The sequence below is a fragment of the Oreochromis aureus genome, linkage group 17, assembly GCF_013358895.1.
Source record: "Oreochromis aureus strain Israel breed Guangdong linkage group 17, ZZ_aureus, whole genome shotgun sequence".
Taxonomy (NCBI): domain Eukaryota; kingdom Metazoa; phylum Chordata; class Actinopteri; order Cichliformes; family Cichlidae; genus Oreochromis; species Oreochromis aureus.
This window is the reverse complement of record NC_052958.1, coordinates 14,320,558-14,343,705: the sequence shown is the minus strand read 5'-3', so window position 1 is coordinate 14,343,705 and position 23,148 is coordinate 14,320,558. Positions and strand designations below refer to the sequence as shown.

General features: G+C 40.4%; 1 protein-coding gene and 1 long non-coding RNA gene across 2 annotated transcripts; one reads left to right on the top strand and one right to left on the bottom strand.

Moving 5' to 3' along the window:
• The first annotated feature begins 4,140 nt into the window (after positions 1-4,140).
• def6c (DEF6 guanine nucleotide exchange factor c) lies at positions 4,141-16,995 on the top strand. Its single transcript, XM_031758314.2, has 12 exons — positions 4,141-4,652; positions 5,297-5,437; positions 7,846-8,028; positions 8,606-8,836; positions 8,927-9,073; positions 9,149-9,257; positions 11,194-11,423; positions 13,290-13,397; positions 13,628-13,794; positions 13,917-14,115; positions 14,214-14,304; positions 15,938-16,995. The coding sequence occupies exons 1-12, from the start codon at positions 4,557-4,559 to the stop codon at positions 16,138-16,140; spliced, it is 1,905 nt and encodes a 634-aa protein (XP_031614174.2). The 5' UTR covers positions 4,141-4,556; the 3' UTR covers positions 16,141-16,995.
• A 4,111-nt stretch (positions 16,996-21,106) lies between these two features.
• LOC120433964 lies at positions 21,107-22,524 on the bottom strand. Its single transcript, XR_005608865.1, has 5 exons — positions 22,497-22,524; positions 22,195-22,412; positions 21,915-22,095; positions 21,658-21,828; positions 21,107-21,568 (listed from the first exon to the last, which is right to left on the bottom strand). It is a non-coding gene; the product is annotated as an uncharacterized LOC120433964 (long non-coding RNA).
• Positions 22,525-23,148: the final 624 nt, after the last annotated feature.

Below are 23,148 nucleotides of genomic sequence, written 5' to 3'. Positions count from 1 at the left end.
AATGGAAAACTGTAAAAGTCAAAGGGATGGCTCCTCCACACCGAGAGAGGGTGTGCATTGGTTGATTCTCAGTCATTTCCCCCTGCAATCACCTCTTCTCTTGATCAGGGCAGCAGCGAGCAGGCAGATGTCGGGATGTGACTGTCAGCGGAGGACTTTGGAGGACTGGTGACCAAGCAGGTGGAAAGAACCTTCAGAACAAACAGATAAATAAGGTGGAAACAAGGCAGCTGCGGATGCAGATAACGACTCAACGCGCACCCATCAGTGTGATTTACAGTCCAGTTGGCAATGGTTTTGCTGGTGGCGGATTAATAAACAGTCATAAAGCTTTGGGAGAACGGCTGTGTGTGTTGCAGGACGACGAGGGTGAAGGCACTGATAGAAGAAAAAGGAGGAGAGAGGGAGAGTGTAACGGAGAGAGAAGTGAGTAGATAAAGCCAGGATCATGAGTGCACTGCCTTACGACTCGCTGTCGGCTCGGCCGAGTCCCAGCAGACAAGCTTTGGACTGGGAGCGTGAGCAGCTAGCTGTGCGACGACTGTCTTCACGGAGTCTTGACCTGCTGACTCCGCCTCCTCTTCCTCGTCGACCCTCTGCTATCCCTGGCTACCTGCTGCCTCCATACCAAGGTCAGGAGGAGCAGCTCAGCCTGCAGCAGCAGCAACAGCAGCGTCTCTCCTTGTCCGTGTGCTCAGAAGCCTCCCTGGCGCCCCCTGCTCCTCCACCTGTGGGTGCTGGCCCACCCTGCTGCCATTCCGTGGGAGTCATGCACCTCTTGCGTCTGGGTCTCCTAGCCTTCAGCTGCCTCTTCTGGGCAGCTGGACTGGCTATCTTCACACTGGGTGTGTGGGCTCAAATTTCCCTGGCAGACTACATGATGCTCTCCGCCAACCGCTACCCCAATGCCCCGCTCATCCTTCTGTCCACAGGTGCGGCCATCACAGCATGGGGCTTCCTGGGTTGCCTGGGGGTGGCTGCAAACCTGCCTTGCGTGCTAAGGGCTTACGGCTTCTTTCAGCTTGCTGCACTTGTAGCCGGTTTGGCAGCAGGACTCTCGGGCCTCTTTTACCGTGAAGAAATTGCCGGTGGATTTCGCAGCGGTTTACAGCGAGCAGTGGCGGGCTACACAGAGGATGAAGGCCGTGCCGACGCTCTAGACAGCCTGCAGAGGGCTCTGAAGTGTTGTGGAGCTGATGGTTGGCGCGACTGGCTTGTGTCTGACTGGGCTATCCAGCATATGAACTTCCTGCCCATTGAGAACGGCACCTCGGTGTCCTTGCCCGACAGCTGCTGCGTGAGGCGAAAGGGTTGCAAGAATCGGCCTCTTCTGGCAGATGATGGTGACGGCGTGACTGCCGCGGGGATCCATCCGCATGGCTGCTTCCGCAAAGTTTTCAGCTTGGTCAATGACAATGTCTTCCATATTGCTGCTACTGTGCTGGGGTTAGCCTTCACACAGATTGGAGGCATTGCCCTGGCTTGTCTGTTAGCCAATAAACTGGCACCGAGACAGCATGGACGTGTAGTAGCACATTAATACTCTATCTAATTAATAAGGCTAGCTGGTGGATTGGCCATTTGAGTTTAATAGAGTTGGGAAGTTTGAAAACCCCCAGGAATTTGTAGGACTTACATAGCACTAAAAGTAACTCAAACATATGACACATGATTCTTTGACAAAACAGTCGAAGGTCCAAACTTGTGCTCAGAAATCCAGCACATCTCTTAAATTCCTTCACTGTCCTTCTTTACAGCTAGATGAGGGAAGCTACAGATAGCATTTTCCTGAAAAATTTAATACCTTGGGGCTGAAGATTCTATAGATTACCAAACTGATCATTGTGTAGTTAACATTTACTTTAAAATGAAGTATTACAGGAAAAAAATGCATATTGCAACTATAATGTTCTTCTTATATTATCCTTCAGTGGTTTCAGTCAAATTACTACTTTTGTGCGTCACTTTTCCCTTTGCAGCTGTATTACCCTCACTGGCCTCAGCATGAATAATGGAGGTTGTCTTCTCATGATATGTTTTTTGTGCTACATGCAACAGCATAGGAACAACTTTGCGTAACAGACTTCAGATCTCACCTGGTGGCAGTACAGTGGGACATTTTCTCCTTTTGCTGTATGAATTAATTAAGAAATATTTAAATGATGGCATGAAATAATATACCTCTCTGTGTACAGTATTACATATTTGATCCTTGGACCTTTTCACTTCTGGCACACCTCAGTCCTAAATGCACAGGAATGTTCACCAGCTGTTTTCCACTTTGATCGTTTAGTCTGGCTGCGCTCACAGATGTTTGTATCTACTTCATTTAGTTTTCCCATCTCAGAGATCACCCTGCACTGGTTTTGGTGCTGGTTTTAATATTACTGTCTGGTATTTTGTGTTGTTTTTACACCCAGTAGTGCGTACTAATTTCCACTGTGTCAAGTGCGTTGGTTAGAGAGTTTGTTAAATTATGACTGCTTTCGAACAGTTTCTTCCAGATGTCACTGTGTTGTTCCAAAGCACATCATTGAAAGGTATGAGCAGAAACATACACTACTGGCATGAAACAACAAGCAACAGCAAAAAGTTGGGTTATATAAGCATTTTTCTTGCTCTTCTTCTTAGCTTTTTAGCTTAGCATTATACTTGTGAGACATATGCAAAGTTATAAAGAAAGTATTTCAATAAGATGAATGTGAATGTGTTTTATTGTACATGTTTTAGTATTACTATGCACTGAAGTTATATAAAAACCTTTCAGCCTTGTCATTATGGTGCATCTCCTCATTCCTTCCTTTTTATTGTTCTTATTAATGTAATATATGATAAATGTTCCCTGTTTAATAATGTATAACTGGTATATGATTACCAGCTGTGCAAGCAAGCATGACCTACACTGTAAACTATTTATGTAAACAATAAACAAAGAAAACATTTGCCTCAATATGAGATATAAGTCGATTGCCATGGTCTTCTACCCTCAATAATGTTAAATGTGTAAATTCTGGTAATGAAGAATTCATGCATAATAAACATGTTGTGAAGCTCTTTGGGGTTCTAATGTGTTTTTCTTTCGCTTTAATGTAGATTAATCGCCTTCATCCTTAATGTGGGAACCTCGTGCATGCATTTTAAAGAGCTATAGAAGCAGCTCTATGTCTTTATTTCGTTGGGAAGGTCATGCTGGAGGTGTGCCAAAGCAGTAAATTCTCATTGCATTGAGAAGTAGATCATCACTGGGACCTCTGGCCACGCAAATCTGAATTATGGCTAACTGAGTGACATCTCATTTCTGCTGTGCACCTGAGACGATGGTGATTAGATCTGCCCTTGAAGGGAGATAACAGAGTGCAGCATATGCAGCATATGCACAGCTGAGGGCGATGAAACAGAGCAGCCTGAGCCAGCATTGATTGGTCCGTGGAACACAAAATAATAAATTATGGAAATGGAAATTGTGATCAGGTCTTTCATACTTGACCCCCACATTTACCTTAAAACCAACATCTATGACTGTTAGATGTAGAGAGACTTTAGGCTATGACCTCTGAACAATGACAACCATTTTCATGACCTAATTATGCTATTGATTAGCCTACATTGTGCTCTAATAAGGTTTCTGTCTGATTAGGCCGTGCTTGTTTTATCCTATTTTGCCTGAGGTTAGGCCATGCCTCCACCTCCAGTTTCATCAAACCAAAGAGGAGCTCTGAAAGAGATTTGGACACCTGAATTCAGACAAACGGCAAACTTTTTATGCTCTATTTCTAATCCATTTGAATTGAATCAAAGGTCTGAACCCACCATACATGATTTTTTTTAACGCCATTGCATGAAATCAAAGGCTCACCAAGTACAAAAATATCTGCAAGTTATGCACATAAACACACATGAAAAGTGGGAAAATAATCCGTAGTCATTGAGTTAAATAATAAAACATTTACTGCTCCTACTAATATTAAGCTCAAGTGCTTAAGTCTTGCCACAGGCTACATATTTGTGGCACCCCTAAACCTTTAAGATTTTTAACCTACTCAAATAAATGTGGCCTTCGGCTCTATACCAAGATGGGTGTGTCCTTTCGCAAGTCTCCTGAATCTGATAACAACAGGATCCCACCTCTTCGGTTTTGGCTTTTGGCTGGCAGTGCTTTGAGGAATTCAGGAGCCCACCCTCTCAGGAGAAATACCTTAGATACAGTTCTATAAATACATGTTGTTGTGTGAGATTATCACGTAAATGTATTCACACTGTTGAGATCCTACCTTGTCTGTTTTTTTCCCCACTACTTTAAATCGTTTTGTTGAATTATGAGAAGGGAGGAGGACCGTGTGGTGCTCCAGGTTTTGTTTCGGCTCTCCGCCTCTTTAAGTCTGCACCACATCTGAAAGTTTGGTCCTTTGTCGTTTGCACCGCAGTGAGTGCTCTGCTCCACATTTTGCTTGGCTTGGCTGTTCTCACCACACGGGCGCTCACCCGTGGCTGCGTAAAAAGCCGCTGCGCACCGCTTCGGAAATGTAGTTTTGCGCGTTCCCGGCGGTCTCCAAAAAATGGACCTAAAATCCGAACTCCTGAAGTCCATCTGGTACGCTTTCACGTCGTTGGACGTGGAGAAGTGCGGGAAAGTTTCCAAGTCGCAGTTAAAGGTAAGGAGAATTTTAGTGCGAGACGTTTTTAAGATCAGGAAACTGAGACCGAGGGGCGTCCGCTGGAGAGAGCACAGAGACATAAACGCTTTATATTCTCGCAGTTTTACTTTGGTCATCACTTCGACTCTGTCTAAAGTCAGAACTCAAACGTAGTGGTGTGTTCGTGTGGTGGCATACTGTGCGTGAATTCGTGTTGTAATCAGAGGAACATGAGCCACGCAGACACATTAAAAAGCTCGCACTCAAATCCAGATCTTTTCAGACATTAACAGGCGTTTAGCCTGTTCAAAGTGGAGGTGAAAGTCCAACCTTATCTTGTGGCCTTGATACCACACAAAATTGTCAGGGTTTTTAAATAAAAGACGAACATTACGTTTTGCCTTCTTTTCCCCTCATTAGGTTTTATTTTGCCTGTTAACTTGCTTTCCCTCCACTCCCTGCATGCCTGACTGACCCCCCCTTTGGTTAGAAGAATCCAGGGAAATAGCAGAAAGCTGCCCTGACATGCTTACTCACTGGTGACTAGCTGCCTGTGCTTGTGAGCGTTTGTTTGCTGATATGTGAAGAAACAAGGGAGTGTGCGGGAGATGTGCTGAGTTTTATCCATCCACTTATGCTGTATGTCTGTTTTAATTCCCCAGGTGCTGTCCCACAACTTGTATACAGTGTTAAACATCCCACATGATCCCGTTGCTCTGGAGCAGCATTTCCAGGACGATGATGATGGACCAGTGTCTAATCATGGCTACATGCCCTACCTCAGCAAGTACATACTGGATAAGGTAATGTAAAAAATACGATCTAAGCAAAGGGTTTTCCTTCAGCTGCAGTTATACTCGTATTTATGTTGTTCAAAACTCTTACGAACACATCACTGAGCAGTACCTTCACCCTCGATCTCATGCTCCTTCATTACCATGATCATTAACTTAAGAGTATGTTTACACTGCTTGCCAGCTGATCGTGCAGCACTGTGTGCCAGTCTGCAGTTGAAAGACATTCCCATTTCATGCAGTATTTACTCAGTTTTGAGTAACACTTGCAAAAACCTACAGTACCCGGCTAACTTAAAAAGAAATTCAGAAGTGACTAGTTGTTGGTTTTGGACTTGTTAAGAGATTTACTGAGAGGAGGAAAATATAGCCCTTATATCTATTTTACATTTTCCCTTTAATTTAACCTAGCTGTACCTGAATACTTCCAGTTAGTACTTTATTAACAGTTCAGTCAAACCTCCTGGGTTTTGTTTTGTCAGGTTTTTCTTTGTTTGTAACTATTGTTACATTTCTTAGAACCAGAAATGAAGATTACAAAGCGAGATTAGTTAGCAGGCTATCGTGATCTTAAAGTCAGAGATTCCAGCGACACAAAGGTCGACTCTCTTTTGACATTATGCTGAGACCGTGACGTGGTCGGGCAGTTTATGTTCAGAGTTTCAGTTTTGAACTGACTGAAAGCCCAACATTCTCTGCTGAAGGAATACGTGTTAGGTAGCCTAATAGTCACACTGTGCTTCAGAGCTGCCTTAAACCTTCGGCACAGATTCAACAAGATGCTGGAAACATTCCTCAGAGATTATGGTGACATGATAGCATCACACAGTTGCTCCACATCTCCCATTCCACCAGATCACAAAGGTGCTCGATTGGATGGAGATCTGGTGGCTGTGGAGGCCACTTAAGTACAGCGAACTCTTTACCATGTTACAGAAACCAATTTGAGATTATTTGAGCTTCGTGACATGGAGCGTGGAAGCAGCCATCAGAGGATGTGTACACTGTGGTCATAAAGGGGTGGATATGGTCAGGGAAAAAAACAAACAAACAAAAAAGTCTGGAATTTTTTAATTGCACGTGGAATTAGACTATTTACACTTTATGAAAACCTCTATCAAAAAACAGAAAATGTACTGGCAGAAAATCACCAGGACTTTTTCAATTTCTATAGCGCAGCTGGGTTCTTTTTACAGTGACTCTCAGGTAGGCCGCAATATTTCAGTTATTCTTAGTTGGTACTAAGGGGCAAAAGTGTGCCGAGAAAGTATTCCCACCACTATTGCATCAACAAAAAATACATGTCACAGCAGAAATCAAAACTCCTCAGACCAGAAAACATTTTCCCAATTATGTTTTGTCCTGTTTTGGTGAGCCTGTGTGATCTGATAGAAGTGTGGCCTTCTGCTGCCATAGCCCATCTATTTCAAGGTTTGACTGTTTCGTACATCCAGAGATGCTCTTCTCCATACCTTAGTTGTAATGAGTAGTTATTTTAATCACTGTTGACTTCCTATCAGGTTGAAGCAGTCAAGGGATTTTTTACCACTCGATGTTTTCTCTTTTTCTGACCATTCTCTGTAAACCCCAGAGAATGCTGTGCGGGGAAATCCCCGCAGATCAGCAGTTTTTTGACATACTCAGACTATCTGGCACCAACAATTCAAAGTCACTAAAATCAACTTTCTTCCCCATTCTGATGCTCAATTTGCACTTCAGTAGGTCGTCTTGACTTAATCGTATCTATACACCTAAATGCATTGATCTGCTGCCATGTTATTTGTTATCTTATGTGCAGCACTTTGTGACTCTGTCTAGAAAGGTGCTATATAAATTTTATTTATTTATCTATTTATGTGACTGGCTGATTAAATATTTGTGTTAATGAGAAGCCAAACAGGTGTATCTAACTAAATGAGTGTACCTCACTAGCAACATAGCAGTGGAAATGTGTGTCACATTGTCACAGGATTTTCCATGCACTCAGCTGGTGATATTTTTATGTTGATGCCAATGCTGCTGAAGTCTTTTTGACACTGTTAAGAGTTGTAGCTACCAGAACAACTGAGTTATTGTAACTTAATGATCTTCTGAAGCAATCAGTCTTATTTGCAGCAGCAGTGTTGTGTTTAACTCTTATATTTATATAAACTTTAGAGATCTTTGTAACCTGTTTCTTCCGACTGCAGTACGGAGTGTTCAGTCGAGTCCCATTTTATATAAGCGTGCACAGAGATTGAAGCAGAAAGCGTGAGTTAATCGAGAAAGATGATAACCAGTGTCATGATAAGAAAGCCAGGCAGTGTTGAACTTCCTTCGTAACACACCCCTCAGGAAACTAATAATCTTATGTAAAACTGTTTTAAAAAGTGCACTTTTAGTTTCAGTTCAGAGCATTTCCAGTTTTGCATTTCCAGGTCAAAGAGGGGATGTTTGATAAGGAGAAATTTGACGACCTGTGCTGGACAATGACCATGAAGAAGAACTTCAGAAGGGTGCCACAGGGGACACTGCTATCGGAAAGGGACTGCTTTAAGCTCTTCTGTTTATTCAACCTTCTGTCAGAGGACCGATACCCACTGGTGATGATACCAGAGGAGGTAACAGTTATAAAGAGTAAGGAGAGTGAAATGTGTTCATTAGAGTTTTCTTGAAAATGCTCAAATCCACAGTAATTATATTTTATGTCATTAATATGCTATAAATGCAAAAATGGACACGCATTGTACAACAAGTTAAACAATTCACTTTTGATTTAAAAGAAACCCGGCCAATAAAAAAACAATTTAAGAGAGTTAGAGGAACAAACACCAGCAACGCTTGTAGTTTTTAGACACTGCTATACCCAAATACCCAAAAAGAAATATAATTCGTGTGTAATGACAGAGTTAGGACAGTTTAAAGATTTTCTTAGTAGGAAAATACAAGTGCAAGTAAGTTAGTTAATGAGGCTCTTCCTTCCTGCACTTCCTCCATAATGCTTTTGGTTTCCTGTCGACAGAGATAAAAATAAACGGCTTCTGTAGAAGTCACTCAGTGAGCTCCTCATGAAAAGTGATATCACAAAACCACAGAATACAATCTGTGTTGAGTCTGTATTTGCATTGTCGTTGCCATTAATATCTTCTTTTCGTGATGTGCAAAAACTTTCGTATACAAATATTTGAATGCTTCTAGGTGGAGTATCTCCTCAAGAAAATCTCCACTGCGATGAGCGAGGAGTGGGATGGGAAGCCCATGGAGGACTTACTATCCCAGGATGCAACAGTGTGGGAAGAGGGAATGTCCGTGTGGACCTTCCTGGAGGATATGAGTGCAGGCCGGTTGCTGAGGGTCACCAGCGCTGAGGCCTTCAGCCTGGCTTTAGATGAGGTGTTCCTGGAGATCTATCACAGCGTTCTCAAGAGAGTGAGTTATGCTGTGTCACTGGAGCCAATTTGACTGCTCCCTTGACATTTTTGTCTTTCTTTCTTCTTCAATTGATCCCTTGTTTTGCAGGGTTACATGTGGAAAAAGGGGCATGTGCGTAGGAATTGGACTGAGCGCTGGTTTGTGCTGAAGCCCTCCTCCATGGCCTACTATGTCAGCGAGGACTTAAAAGACAAGAGAGGGGATATCCAGCTGGATCAGAACTGTGTCATAGAGGTTGGTGAGGAAAACTCAGCATGTTTAACTCTTTATCAACCAACGCTGTGACTTACACACATTTTTCTGTTTCAGTCTATTCCAGACAGGGAGGGGAAGCGCTGTCTGTTCTGTGTGAAAACCCACAGTAAAACCTACGAGATGAGCGCACCTGACCAGAAACAGAAAGTGGAGTGGACTCAAGGTGTGTAACTTATGTGTGTGCTCATTGGTTTAGTGTGGTTGAAATGTACTGAAGCTTATCATAGTGTATATAAATAATTCCAGGATCTTTCAGGAATATTGAGGCCACTTGTCAAACAATCTGTTTTATTGGTTGCTAATTATTTGTGTTTGTTTTGCCAATGATTCAGAAAACTTTCAGAAGTCAGCTGGAGCTTATAAAATGTTGACTAAGTCACAGTTACAGCCAGACTCAATAATGCTAAAATAGTTTTCCCTCAGTAGAACCTGTATGTTTTGGGTCATTATCCATTTGCACTGTGAAGTGCTGTCTAATCAGTTCTGCAACATTGGGGTGAGTCTGAGCAGAGTCCTGTAAACGCCACAATTCATCTTGCCTCTTCTATCAGCAGTCACACCTTCAATAAACACTAGTGACTCAGTTCTTTGTCTCCACCATGTTTTACGGAGGATGTTGTATCATTCAGCTCTTGGGTGTTTTTCTACATCTCCAAATTAAACTCAATTTCATCTTTACAATATTTTTCAGAACGGTGCAGGCTCTTTTAGATTCTTGGTAATGTTTAACCTGACCTTCCAGTTCTTGAGCGTAACCAGTGCTTTGGACCTTGTTGTAAGCTCTCTGTATTTCCATTCATGAAGGCACCTCTTGATTATAGACTTTAACAGTGATATCTCTACCTATACTCTGTTAGGTGTATTTTAGGTTTTCAGCCTAATGATGGCCTCCTTCATTTGCACTGATATCTCTTTGGGTCTCGTCTTTAAAATTACAGATATTATGTCTGCTTCATTTGTCATAAAATAACAAGGGGACTCACTGAAACTGCTTTTTAGCCAATTGTTGTTTTTGAGCATTTGAAAATGGAGGACTGTGTATAAAAATGGCTGTAATTCCTAAAGAGTTAATGCATTATTTTTTCAAAAACCTTTGAATTAATGGTGAAAGTCTGTACTTCAGTCACGTCTTGATTGTTTAATTTAAAATCTACTGTGGTGTTGGACAAAGATAAAGCACAAAAATGGTCTCTGTCCAACAAATTTTGGACCTAACTCTAAAAGTCTGGTAACTATATAAAAACTGCTTTCAGCCATGACTCAGTGCCATTAACTTCCACAAGGGCTTAAAAGAAGCATTATAGAATGCAGCTGTCTACAAATGGAGAAAATCCAGGAGTTTTTCTTTTTATCAGAAGGAGTTTTAAGAGTTGAAAAAAAAGAAGCAATGACCAAAAACACTGCACAACACTGTTAAGCGTGATGCAGGGAGCATCATGATTTTGGGTTATGTTTACAGTTTTCTGCAAGTCTGATAAGCAGCTGCAAGAAAAGGTGTGATGGAGGTTGTTGATTGTAAATGATATTTAACTGGTTAGTGAAATCGAGAGCTCATTTACTGCTTCCTGTAATAACAAATTGTTTGCCTATGATTGTGACTGAGATAAGGAGCCACATTTCATGAATAATAGGTTCAAACATCTTGGTAATTCGAAAAGAGGTCACAAACAGAGAGGCACAAAACACCTCTTCTACAAAAAAAGACAGAAGTACAAAGTTTGGGTTAAAGTGGCCATAACTATTTTTTTTACAGCTCTGTCTTGTAACACTGAGACGCGTCAGTCTTTTTTTTTTTTTCATGAAAAAATGTTGCCATGGCTTTCTCATGTAAAAACAAAGTGTACATATAGTTGGTATCTTTGCTTTGTTTGTAGGCTGTTCATTCTATTTATAGCAGCAAATGTCTGTAAAGATTAATGATAGTGTGGCAGCTGATCCAGGTGACAATGAAGGTGATGATGAGGGTTTGCTAAGATGCAACTCAAAGAAAGAAGTCTTTTCTGAGGGAAGCTATAAAGGAATTTATTGTTTTTTAATTATTTTCTATAGCAAGCCAACGAACCTACATTACTATTTTTATGTATTTTTTCACCATCCAGCCATTCAAACAGCCCTCCGTCTTCAGAGTGAGGGAAAGTCTTCCCTTCACCATGAACTCAAACTGAAGAGACGGATCCAGCGGGAAAACAGTCAGCGGGAACGCAGCCGGAGCGCCCGCAGCAGCTGCAGCAGCAGGGGCAGCCAATCTGATGACTTGACTATCCATGAGACGGAGAAGACAGAAAAAGAAAAAGACAAACAGGACTTAGAGATTGAAAACATTATCAAGGTAAGTGAGGGCTAAAAGAATCTTTTTTTTTTTTCTTTTTTCTTTTTAAATATTTATTTAATTACGTCATGCACCAAACTATCTGTGGTAGTGATTATTTAACTAATTCATAGTGGCACTGGGCAGCTGCCAGTTCAGTTCATTTTGTCCATTTAAAAAGTACCATTCACAATCACTGGCCACATTTTTGTTAGATACACCTGTTGAGCTGCTCATTAGGTCAAATACCTAATCAGCCTATCACATGGCAGCAGCTCAATGCATTTAGGCATGTATACATTGCTAAGACGACCTGCTGAAGGTCAAAGGTCAAAGGGGATTTAAATGACTTTGAACATGCATTGTTGTTTGTGTCGGACAGGCTTGTCTGAGTATTTCAGAAACTGTACAACCATCTAACGGGTTTATAGTAAATGGTCTGAAATGGAGGAAATCTCCAGTGAGCAGCACTTCTGTGGGAAAAAATCTCTTGTTGGTGCCAAAGATCAAAAGCGGAATGAGCAGATTACTTACAGCTGTAAGGAAAGCAACATGAAGTTATCCAGAAGAGCACCGCTGAAAGCACAATACGTCGAACCTCGAAGCTGATGGCCTACAACAGTGAAGACAAAACCAGGTGTCACGACTGTCAGCTAAGAACAGGAAACACAGTTTACACAGGCTGACCACAATTGGATAACAGAAGACTGGAGAAGCATCGCCTGTTTTGATGACTCTAAAGTTCTAGACCATGAACATGATTACAAGCTCACTGTACTCAAATGGCCTCCACAGTTACCACTTCTCAATCCAGAAGAGCATTTTTGGGATGGTGGAATCACATCATGGATGTGTAGCTAATGTGTGATGCTATCCTGTCAATATGGGCAACTCAAACTTGTTAAATCTATGTCATGAAGAATTAAGGTAGCGCTGAGGGCAAAAGGGGGTCAAACCAAAGTTAGCTTAGCAAAGTTAACCTAATGAAGTGACTGGTGGTGAGTGTAGCAATTCATCTTACTAGTAACTACAATCAAAAAACAATCAATTCTCAAAAGTTCACCTGCATCCACGTAGGCCCTGTTATTAGCTCCAGTTGTAGGCGCTGTACTTTCCACACCTACATACATATGAAGACTTCAAAGGCCACCTTAGTTACAAGAGAAAACACAGTTTGTTGGCAGAAACCTCAAAATGTAATGCCATTTCGCTGTTAGCAAAAGCTGCTATGTCCACAGCATCACCAATCAAATAAGGTCATGTGACTTTCAAAGAGTTCGGGGCACATTTATCAGTTAATTCAAGCTATCGTCATTATGTTTGCCATCTCCACGCACTACTTTTTGTTTTAACTTACTAGGCATTAATAAGGTCACCAATAGGTATTTATTTTTTGGTTATTTCTTTTAATACATCATCCTGTTGAATATTAATTTCATATTTATGGTGAGCACAGTGTATGTTGTAGTTATATTCTATGCCTTCTGTTTATAGTTTATTCTGTTACTCTTTATCAATAAGTTGTACAACCACATACAGTCTTATTCTGTGTCAGTGCATGTGGTTGTACTGTGTGGTTACTGTTTACCAGTTTGTTTGTTGTTTCATTTTCCTGCTTTCATCATTTGTAATGTTTCTAGCTGCACCTTTTGTGATTCTGCAATTGTTTCCTACATCTTGTCCAAAGTGATGGACTTTGATGTTTCTGGGGAAAAAAAGAACACAAGGAATTAATATAGAAGCGTAACTAAAAACACGCAAAAGGATTTAGAGGCGTTTGCATGTTAAGTCTTCATGCGCTCATGTTTAAGGTAAATACAGAGAAGTGTTTTCACCTGCTGGATGAAAACACCACCAAATAATGGCTTTTTCATCTGTGTTTCACAGCATGCACGGGAACTGGAAACTCGCCGAAGGGAGGCAGAGGAGAGAGAGAGGAGGAAACAGAGGGAGGTGCAGATGGAACTGGAAAGACAGCTGAAAGAGGCTGAGATGGTAAAAAAAAAGTTTTCCACTTGACACCATTTATGTACAGAGTCTTTTCTCCTTGACTTCGATCTTTGAGAACTGCAGCAAAATGTTGACTATCATTATAAAATTCACACCTAGTCTTTAATGATTTGGAAAAATGGTTATGACATTCCAGGAAAAGGTGATTCAGGAATAGGTCAGTTTATACCGCTCTGTTGGTGCATCTGTTTATGTAGCTGTGTGTGTGTGCATAGATAAAAGACAGCATGCAGGCTGAGATGCAGGAGAAGGAAAAGGAGGCTGAGCAACACAAGAAGAGGATCAGGGAGCTGGAGCTGACACAGCTGCAACTAGAAGCTGCCCTTAATATGGAGATCCAGGCTCGGCTGGAAGAGGAGAGGGCCAGACTGGAGCTTGAGCAGTAACAATGGATTTCTAACTCCTATTATGGCCTTTTATTATTTTATTTGTGATGGACATCTGAGATATCCATGAGAAGTATTAACATTTTCAGTTGCTTCTTCCCTTTCTCCCCTCATTCAGGTTGCTGCAGGCTGAAGATGAAAAGAGGAAACATTTCCAGCTCCTCCAGGAGCAGCAACGTACAATGCAAAACCTCAGCCCCATACAGGAGCTGTCAGATGGCAGTCCCGATGAGGACACCCCCTCAGCGCTAAACTCTGCCTCTCAGGAGCTCCAGGATCTGCAGGCATCTCGCCAAAGAAGCCACCAGCGTCTGGAGGTGAACAAGTTTGTTTTGACTGGCTTTGTGAGCAGCATCTTATTTAATGCTCTTCTAAAACAACACTGATGAGGATGCTGCATGATTTTTGTTTCCAGGAGGTTCAGGAGAGGCTGAGGAATGCCAGTCAACATGTACGGCACTGGAACATCCAGCTGAACCGACTGATGACCCCCATTACTCCTGCAGGTGCGGTATTCGCTTTGCCTCTTTGCAGCACAGACTTCTGGAACAGAGTGTTAGTACAGTTAATAACAGCGTAGATCATATAATCTGTCAGATAATTGCATTAAAATGCTACAAAAGGAACCTACCCCAAACATGTCAAGAGATCCAGTTCAGTGACTCGAATGAAAGAATCTGACTCACCTCAAGTTAATTAAAATTAAAACTAAATCTTAATATGATTTAAACATGTAAATCTTAAAATAAAAAATAACCGCATGCACAGTTGTTACAGGCTGCAAACATGTTTTATACTGCTCTGAAGTCTGGGACAGCATCATAAGAGGCATAAGGGACCTCACCGTAGTCCCATGAAGACTCAAGATGAGTGTTTTCACGGCTGCCATCTTGGTGTTTTGAAATCAGATATGATGAATGAAGGGAAGAACTGTAGTTAAACTGTCTGTTAAGGTTCTCAGTCATCCAGGTCATCGTAGTCTAAGGAGCTTGGAAAGAAAAGCGTCTGGACTTCTTTAAGTTTCTTGAAGAGCGTTTCACCTCTCATTCGAGAAGCTTCTTCAGTTCTCTGAAGAAGTTCTGAGCTGAAGAGGCTTCTCAGATGAGAGGTGAAACATCTTCAAGAAACGTAAAGAAGTCCAGGTGCTTTTCTTTCCAAGCTCCTTAGACTGTAGTTAAACTTCACACACTGGACTTGTCAGTCACACATCCTTCGCCAGTAAGCATTCCCAGAATGATCTTTCCCCTTCTGACGCTTAGAGTGACCAAATATGTGCAAAATGGACAATTCAACCACTGTGTCAGTCTTTTATTAAATATGACATGAAACAAATGAGCCATTAAATTTGTCACGAAGGTGTTCACCTAATTCCAGGCAAATGGGTGTTTCCATAGACTTCTATGGGAAGTCTTTTTGCACTTTGACATTTGTTTTACTTTTCAGATCTGTAACTTTTATACTGTATGTGTCTTGGATAGGAGTCTATGGGGACTTACTTGCTTTTAGCACGTTTAGCAGCTGATGTTGGCTTCTTTTTTCAGCACTGGAGCTTCCTGCTCATTGAAGACTTATCTAAAAGGAAATGCTTAATCCAAAATGGCATTTTAAGGGCTTGGATTAATGTCAATTTCAGCAAATATTCTTTCTTATGATAAGAGAACATGGATCTCTGTCAGTGATAACTTCTGACTTTATAACTCAAATTTTAAGAAAGAGCTTCACTGCTAAGCTCTCATCTGTGTGGGGTTCAAATCCCTTATTCAGATCAAGATTTTATGTGACATTATATTGGCAAAAATGAAATTTACTTGAATAATGTGAGTACTGGAGTAAGTACTTGAGTAATTTTTGAATAACTCTTTAATTTTGTAGTGTGCATATTTTATGAATAATGATGTTTCAATACTTTAATCTACTGAATAAGTAAGAATTAGACTTGAATAATCTTTTTACTTTAAAAAGGGAAATTGTGTACAATCTTTTATTCTCCAAAATGCACATAATAAAAATGTTTTTGGGTGTACTTTATAAAAACCAATTGCTTCTTACCTGATGCATGCTATAACTTTCAGCAAAACTGAACTAAAATTTGTTAACAAGCTTACCAAATAAGAAATGTTTTGCGAATTTTCTTTGCAGAGCGCCTGGAAAGCCGCCTATTATCAAAGCGCACATGCCCTAAAAAGGAGGGAGCGCTGGCTAGTAATGAGTTCATCACTAAGTTTAAGATAAGAGTTGATCAGAACAGAGGCGATAATGAAAGTCTGGAGCATCAGTTGGAGGCTGCCAACCTGTCTGATGAATCGTTCGAGGCCCAGACAGAAGTCAACGGACAAATATGATCACAGACAATTTAAAAACGCGAGTTGAGAGTTAAGGGGGAAAAATTTTGTAATAAGTATATATTTGAATTGCACACTAAGATATAAAGTGATGGCAGCGAGCACAGTGTTGCAGGATTTAATTAAAAACACATCTGACTAAGACCAACTGAAATTTAGAGTTTTGTATAATAAAGTTTATTCATGATTAATAAAACAAATTTGTAATATTTTTCCTTTTCCTTTGTCCATCTGAATCTCGCTACAGCTTAAATAAAAGACCAGAATGTATTTTGAATAAATTAAACTCTATTCTTGATCTTTTTCTTTCTTTCTTTTTTTCTTGGTGGGTTTCCTTTGCAATCAAACCCAACATTATACAATTATATAGTATAGTAAGAAATATCCTTTAACTTAATTTAGCATTTTTTTTTATTTTTGTTTTTATTGTTTTCACTTCAATTTTGTGCTTATAACATGTTTTAATCTAACATATTATGCAGTAAATTATTTTTGCAATAACCTAACAGGCCATTGTGGGAGCCAACATTCACTTATCAAAGACATATTTGTATATTCTGTGGGTTGCTTTATGGGTGCGTCATTTAGAAACATAAGTCACAACAGACTTCCACCGGAGAGTACTTAAAAATGTATTTTTATGTAAAAATATTTTAATTAACTACTACATTAAGAGAGAACCTATTGTTACATGGATTAATTGTACAAACTATAGAGAAATAAGTTAAAGCCTGCAACTTTTTATTCATTTTAACTGTATTAATGTTTTTATACTGTTATCTGTTTCCTCAGTGTTTTTTAAACCATGTACTCCATCTATGAGTAAGAACATGAATAAATTCCTTTCCAAATTTGTAGGGGGTTTTTTTCCAACTGTTTTTAGTATATATGTAACATTTCTTTACACACAAATGTAGGTATTCTGTGACTGATTTATTTTTTTTATTTTGACCATCCATCCATCCATTTTCTTTCGCTTACCCTGGGTGAAGTCATCTAAGCAGAGCAGCCCAGGCCTCCCTCTCACTAGCCACCTTTTATAGCTTATATATGGGAACTTCAAGGCGTTTCCAGGCCAGATGAGAGTTAAAATCTCTCCAGCGTCTCCCGAGTCACCTCCAGGATGAAGCCCCCTTTTTTGCAGAACCTTATTTTGTATATCTTTATATTTTGTTTTGTGTGTGTGTATGTGTGTACTTGTTCACATCCGCTAACGAGGACTTTTGAAGGAAGTGTAAAAGCTGCTGTTTTTCTTTCTTTCTTTCTTGTTATTTTGGGGTTTGAAGGTCTTTGATAGGGCTGAAATTACAATTTACAAATTTACAAATACAATTTGATCCAAGTGTAGGTAAATAGTAATGTGTTTTCAGACAGAGGTAGCAAAGGTACAGATATTCTGTACTTAAGTATAAGTACAGATACTAGTTTTAAAAACTACTCTAGTAAAAGTTGAAGTTTACTCAAGTAAAAGTGAAAAAAATACAGGCTCTTAAAGTAAATGGCCTGTATTTGTATAGCACCTTACTAGTCCCTAAGGACCCCAAAGCGCTTTACACAACCAGTCATCCACCCATTCACACACTGGTGATGGCAAGCTACATTGTAGCCACAGCTGCCCTGGGGCGCACTGACAGAGGTGAGGCTGCCGGACACTGGCGCCACCGGGCCCTCTGACCACCACCAGTAGGCAACAGGTGACGTGTCTTGCCCAAAGATACAACGATCGAGACTGTCCGAGCCGGGACTCGAACCGGCAACCTTCCGATTACAAGACGAACTGCCAACTCTTGAGCCACGATCGCCCTGAAGAAAGTGAACTCTTTGGAGAACATTTCTACGGGCTGTTTTTGTGCAAAGCTCACTGAACCTTGTGATAATTAAATAATATTTTAGATAAATAATAATAATAGATAATAAAATTAATATTCTTAAGTTTTAATTATAATAAATTACCCTGCTGGAATCTCTTAAGTAGAAAATGAGCAGACATTGTAGAGGGTGACTTTGCCTCTGAACAGGAAAATGAGTAGCGAAGGGGTTAAAGTGGGATTCAGCAGGTGGGCGACCCTAAAATCAGTTGTAGTGGCTCCGTGTGGGGAAAAGGATCAACTCACAATAATTTCTAATGAGAGCTTCACTGGATTTTCTCAGTGTATAGGCTATAATCAGCTGACCTGCTGCTCTTTCTGAATTTACACAACTGAATTTGACAAGATATCAGCAGATATTTCATGAGCTGTCCTGGCTGATTTCCATTCTCTTCACTGACAGTACATTGTTTGTGCGATCTTTATATTGGACACTATACAGTTGGTATGAAGGTGAAATTCTGTGAATGAATCTCAGCATCATCAGCTCAACTTCAAATTTATCTGTGTTACACCTGACCTAACCTCACTCTGACGACAGCCATGTGTGTATATGCACGTAGTTTTTAAGTGCTGTATATGCAGCCAGTTGCATTCATGACAATATTTCTCTGTTGGAGTTGCAAGATCACAGGGTTATAATAGGAATTCTTTGGAATCAATTTCTTTGTTGTTGATGAATTAGTATCAGCGAAGATTGATTGAAATAGCAGCAAATCACACCATCAGTCTCCTTTAGGTACTTTATATTTTAAGGTGATTTTAAGGTAATGACCCTACAGTATGAGCGACAAAATCCTAACAATCAAACTATCCCCTAGCAGCAAGCACTTGGCGACAGCGGGAAGGAAAAACTCCCTTGTAACAGGAAGAAACCTTGGGCAGAACCAGGGTCAGAGAGGGGCAGCCATCTGCCATGACCAGTTGGGAGTGAGGGGAAGAATTAAGCATCTTTAGAATTTGATATTTTAGTTGCCTTTAGTTTAATTTCCATGTCTTCCATTATTTAGATTGAGCTCAGCTGTGTCTTCTTACCCTTATTCAAATCAATTTCAATTCAGTTTTATTCATATAGTGGCAAAACCACAACAATGGTTGCCTCAAGGCACTTCATATTGTACGGTAAAGACCCAACAATAAATCAAAAGAAAGAAAGAAAACCCCAACAATCATTATGACCTCTATATGAGCAAGCACTTACTCATGACCAAGTGACAGTGGGAAGGAAAAACTCCCCTTTAACAGGAAGAAACCACCAGCAGAATATGAATAGTTACATTCATTTCCTGGGTTGAATGGTTTATACACTACCAGTCAAAAGTTTGGACACACCTTCTTGTAGATACTACCTGAGCAAATCAATGTATGAAGAAAGATATAGATACAGCCACTTAAAAGGGCTGCCTCGTTCCTGACGGATACCTGGTGGATTCCCGACTGATTGATGCCCCAAAGCAGAATTTATGAAAACCAGTGGTGCCTTGTGCATCCACCAGTGGGCATAGCGCTAATGGAAGTTCATTAACTTTCTACACATAAATCAATGCATGTTTTTGCACTAATCAGGGTTACATAAATATAACAACAGAGGTTGTGCACACTAAACAAGCAAGATACAGAAGAAAATAAAAAGTGATGCTTGCATTCTATGGTTTCCCGGAAAAATTAGTTAATTAGGAGGCTCTGGGACTGTGCTATTGGTAATTTTCACCATTTACATTTTCCAAATAAATTAACAGTCACAGTGGTACCTTTGCGATGTATTTTAATACTCTTGTTAAAATAATTTGCGCTGTGAAAGGGACACTTTACTTAGTTATCGGTGGAAAATCTCCATGTGCTTACAGGTAGGTTAATAGTGTTCAACCTGGTCTTAATGAGCACCTGTGCAAACTGCACTCCCTGCCTCCACAGAATACAATATCTTTCAACTATGTAAATCAGGAGATTATTAGCTGACACCAAATTTACACATTTTCTATATTGTTTCTTGGGATTATGCAATCTGAGCTTCATCATTATCCTACCACCTCTCAATCTGAATAGCCTCTGTTTAATTGCTGACATTCCCAAAGACTCAGCCCAAAGTTACACACACACACACACGCACATCTATCAAGTTGTCACTGGTGGAATACACTATAATTTAGCTTGAGACAACGTTCGAGGACAGGACTGAAAATAATTTGAAAAGCAGTCAATGTCTAAAGAACAGCGTTTAAACCTTTATAATGGTTTAAAAGCTGGTTTAATGGTTTAAAAGCTTTATAATATATGAAAATACAGAGAAATTATGGGTCGCCGCACACTTTTGCACAAAGAGTTTAAAGGAATGTTAAGAAAAAGTAAAAATATTACGTTGCAACCTATATATATATATATATATATATATATATATATATATATATATATATATATATATATATATATATATATATATATATATATTCCTACCCTTCTTTAATCATCTAGTTTCCTGTGCCAGATCTTCTATTGATCCACTGAGGCAGACATGTCAGAAACATGAACTAAAGCACATTTCTGTGTATAAGCAGGACTTTAAATTTTCATCAACAGCTACTTCAGAGGAAATTCTTCAATAAACTGCAATCAAAGGCCCAACTCAGAGGACAAAACCCAACCTGTTATAAACAGTGTGGCAGCAAACTTTCTCTTGTGTAAAGTTCCAAATAGAGTAATTATCCACAGGACCTTTTATACATAATGAAGTTATATTCGGTCCTGTAGAAATTGTACATTTAAGCTATTTAGTTCCCTTTGTGATAAGTCTGCTATGAATGCCTCTTATTAACTTTTTTACTTTTACAATCAGACAGCTCACTATGAGCAAACACTCAGCAACAGTGGGAAGGAAAAACTCCCTTCTTGAAGGAAAAACCTCTGGCACAACCAGGAAATCTGTCCAAACTGGTTGGGGTTAGAGCAACAGATACAAGTCTTCAGAGCATTTGCAGTGTGACTGTCTTCGTGCACACTTTAACCTGATTCAGTTTTCTTATTTGTCAAAATGCACCATGGGTAAAAAACAAACAAACACAATCTTTGAAATAGTAATGAAAGAGAATCCTCAGCAAAGATAAATTAAACAAGTTTTATTTTGATCAAATTTTACTTTAAGTAAAACATCTTTATTTGATGTCATCAAATAAAGACAGTTTTGAGGGAGCACCTGACCCAGCCCAAGCTCTCTATGAAGACGAGGAAAAACTCCCCAGGGGGCCAGATTGATGGGAAGAAACCTCGGGAAAGCCCATTCAAAGAGAGATCCCCTTTCCTGGGATGGCTGGAGGGGTTACAGGAACTCCAAGAAAGAAAAATTTTGATTTTGTTTTTAATTGTCCCATTCTATCTATTCCTGTCCAACAGAAAACAGAAAGCAAGTTACTACAATGTATCACACTTGCATGATAAGATGTGAATTGTGTGATTTGTGTGTTTGTGTGTGTGTTATCTTAGCCAGGGGTGATGCTGGAGCTCCTCCAGTGTTGGGCGCTTCTCCGGGACTTTAGTTAAGCATGCTTCCAAGAAATTCCGGCATTCTGGACAGAAAGAAAAGATAAAAAAGATGAAGATGATAGTTCTAGTGATCCAAGGCATCCGTGAATCTGGAAGTGTGAAGTTTTCTTACTTGTGGACAGACGCTTTTTGATGCTCAGTTTCTTGCTGAGGAACCTCTCGGTATCAAAGTCCCGTGCATGAACCGCTTCATACAGCACCACTCCCATTTGCCACACCGTGGTGGGTCCACACCTGTAGCAGCTCCTCCTGTACCACTCGGGAGGGGTGTGAAGAGGAGTACCTAACAAATAGACACAATTGCAATTTCTGCTAAAACAAAAGACACAACTTGTTACATCTGTGAAAAGCAGGAGCAGAATATGTTACCATAGAAGACGCGATACAGAGATCGCTGCTTAACAAAGCAGCTCAGTCCAAAGTCAATGATGCGAACACGAGGCACATCTGAGCCGGTCTCAATCAGAATGTTTTCTCCCTTGATGTCCCGATGAAAGATGTTTTTATCCTCAAGTTCCTTTGCAGCATCAACTAGTTGCTTCAGAATGACCTGGAAAAGATGAAAAAGACAATAATGAGTTAATGCTTTTCTAATACTCTGCGCCTTGATTGAATGCTGTACAGTCTGAGGTTCTTCCAGTCAACCTACCTTGGCCTTGTCCTCTGGTAAAGTTCTTCCATTTTCTGCTTTGTATTTTTGCAGGTCCACAGCGGGACAGGTCTCTCCAGCACCAGGATCAGTTCTTTGCCAAGGTCGAACCACTCCAGCAAGGACACAGGTGCTGATGTTCCCACTGACCCTTCTGCTTCACCTGCAAGTTTCAGCATAATGGCCACTTCCACAGAGAGCTTCTTCCCGTTTTCATCCTGAAATATTACAACAAAGTGAATGATGAGGAACGCCGCATTCAATCCAGTAATGTAAAATTGATTCAAGTGTTGGACACTTACCGCCACTTTGCAGTAGATTTTATTTTTGGAATGTGTTTGATGGCAACCTAAAAGACACAGAGCATTGGTGAGCATTTCCTCAGTACGACATAATGAAAGGTGGAAACACAGCACACGTCTCAGCTTACGATATTATACATTATCTGCGTTACTGCCTGTCTTGCTCCCATCATCTGAACACTTACTGAAAACGATCTTCTATCCGGTAGCCAGCAAACACTGCTCCGCAGCCTCCTTCTCCGAGCTGGTGCTCCTCCACGTATCTGGCTTCGAATTCACCTAAACAGACAAACATAAATCTTGTTTTACTACAGCTGTGACACAAATTACTCTCCTCTGTAGCCTAAATGTTCCTTTTGCTCTTCCCTGAATATAAAACCCAGGCTGCTTGCTACTTACGTTTTGGTCAGCCACTGATTTTTTGTCCTGGTCCACATTCCTTTTCTTTTCTTGGGTGACTCTCTGTTGTCTCCCCGCGGCCTTTCTTTTGCCATTTTTCGCACACACTGTTTTGTTGTTCAAGTCTGCAGATGTGGAAAACACCAAAAGCACATCAGCTCACTGGATGATGGACACAAATATCTCACAAACACTAAACACCAATATCTTAAACCTAGCAACCACCCTTAGTCTGACCCCTCATTCAACTAAT

Coding starts and splice junctions, on each gene's coding strand:
- def6c (XM_031758314.2), top strand. CDS start 4,557: ATGGACCTAAAATCCGAACTCCTGAAGTCCATCTGGTACGCTTTCACG. Junction 8,029..8,605: donor TGGTGATGATACCAGAGGAG/GTAACAGTTATA, acceptor GAATGCTTCTAG/GTGGAGTATCTCCTCAAGAA. Junction 13,398..13,627: donor AGCTGAAAGAGGCTGAGATG/GTAAAAAAAAAG, acceptor GTGTGTGCATAG/ATAAAAGACAGCATGCAGGC.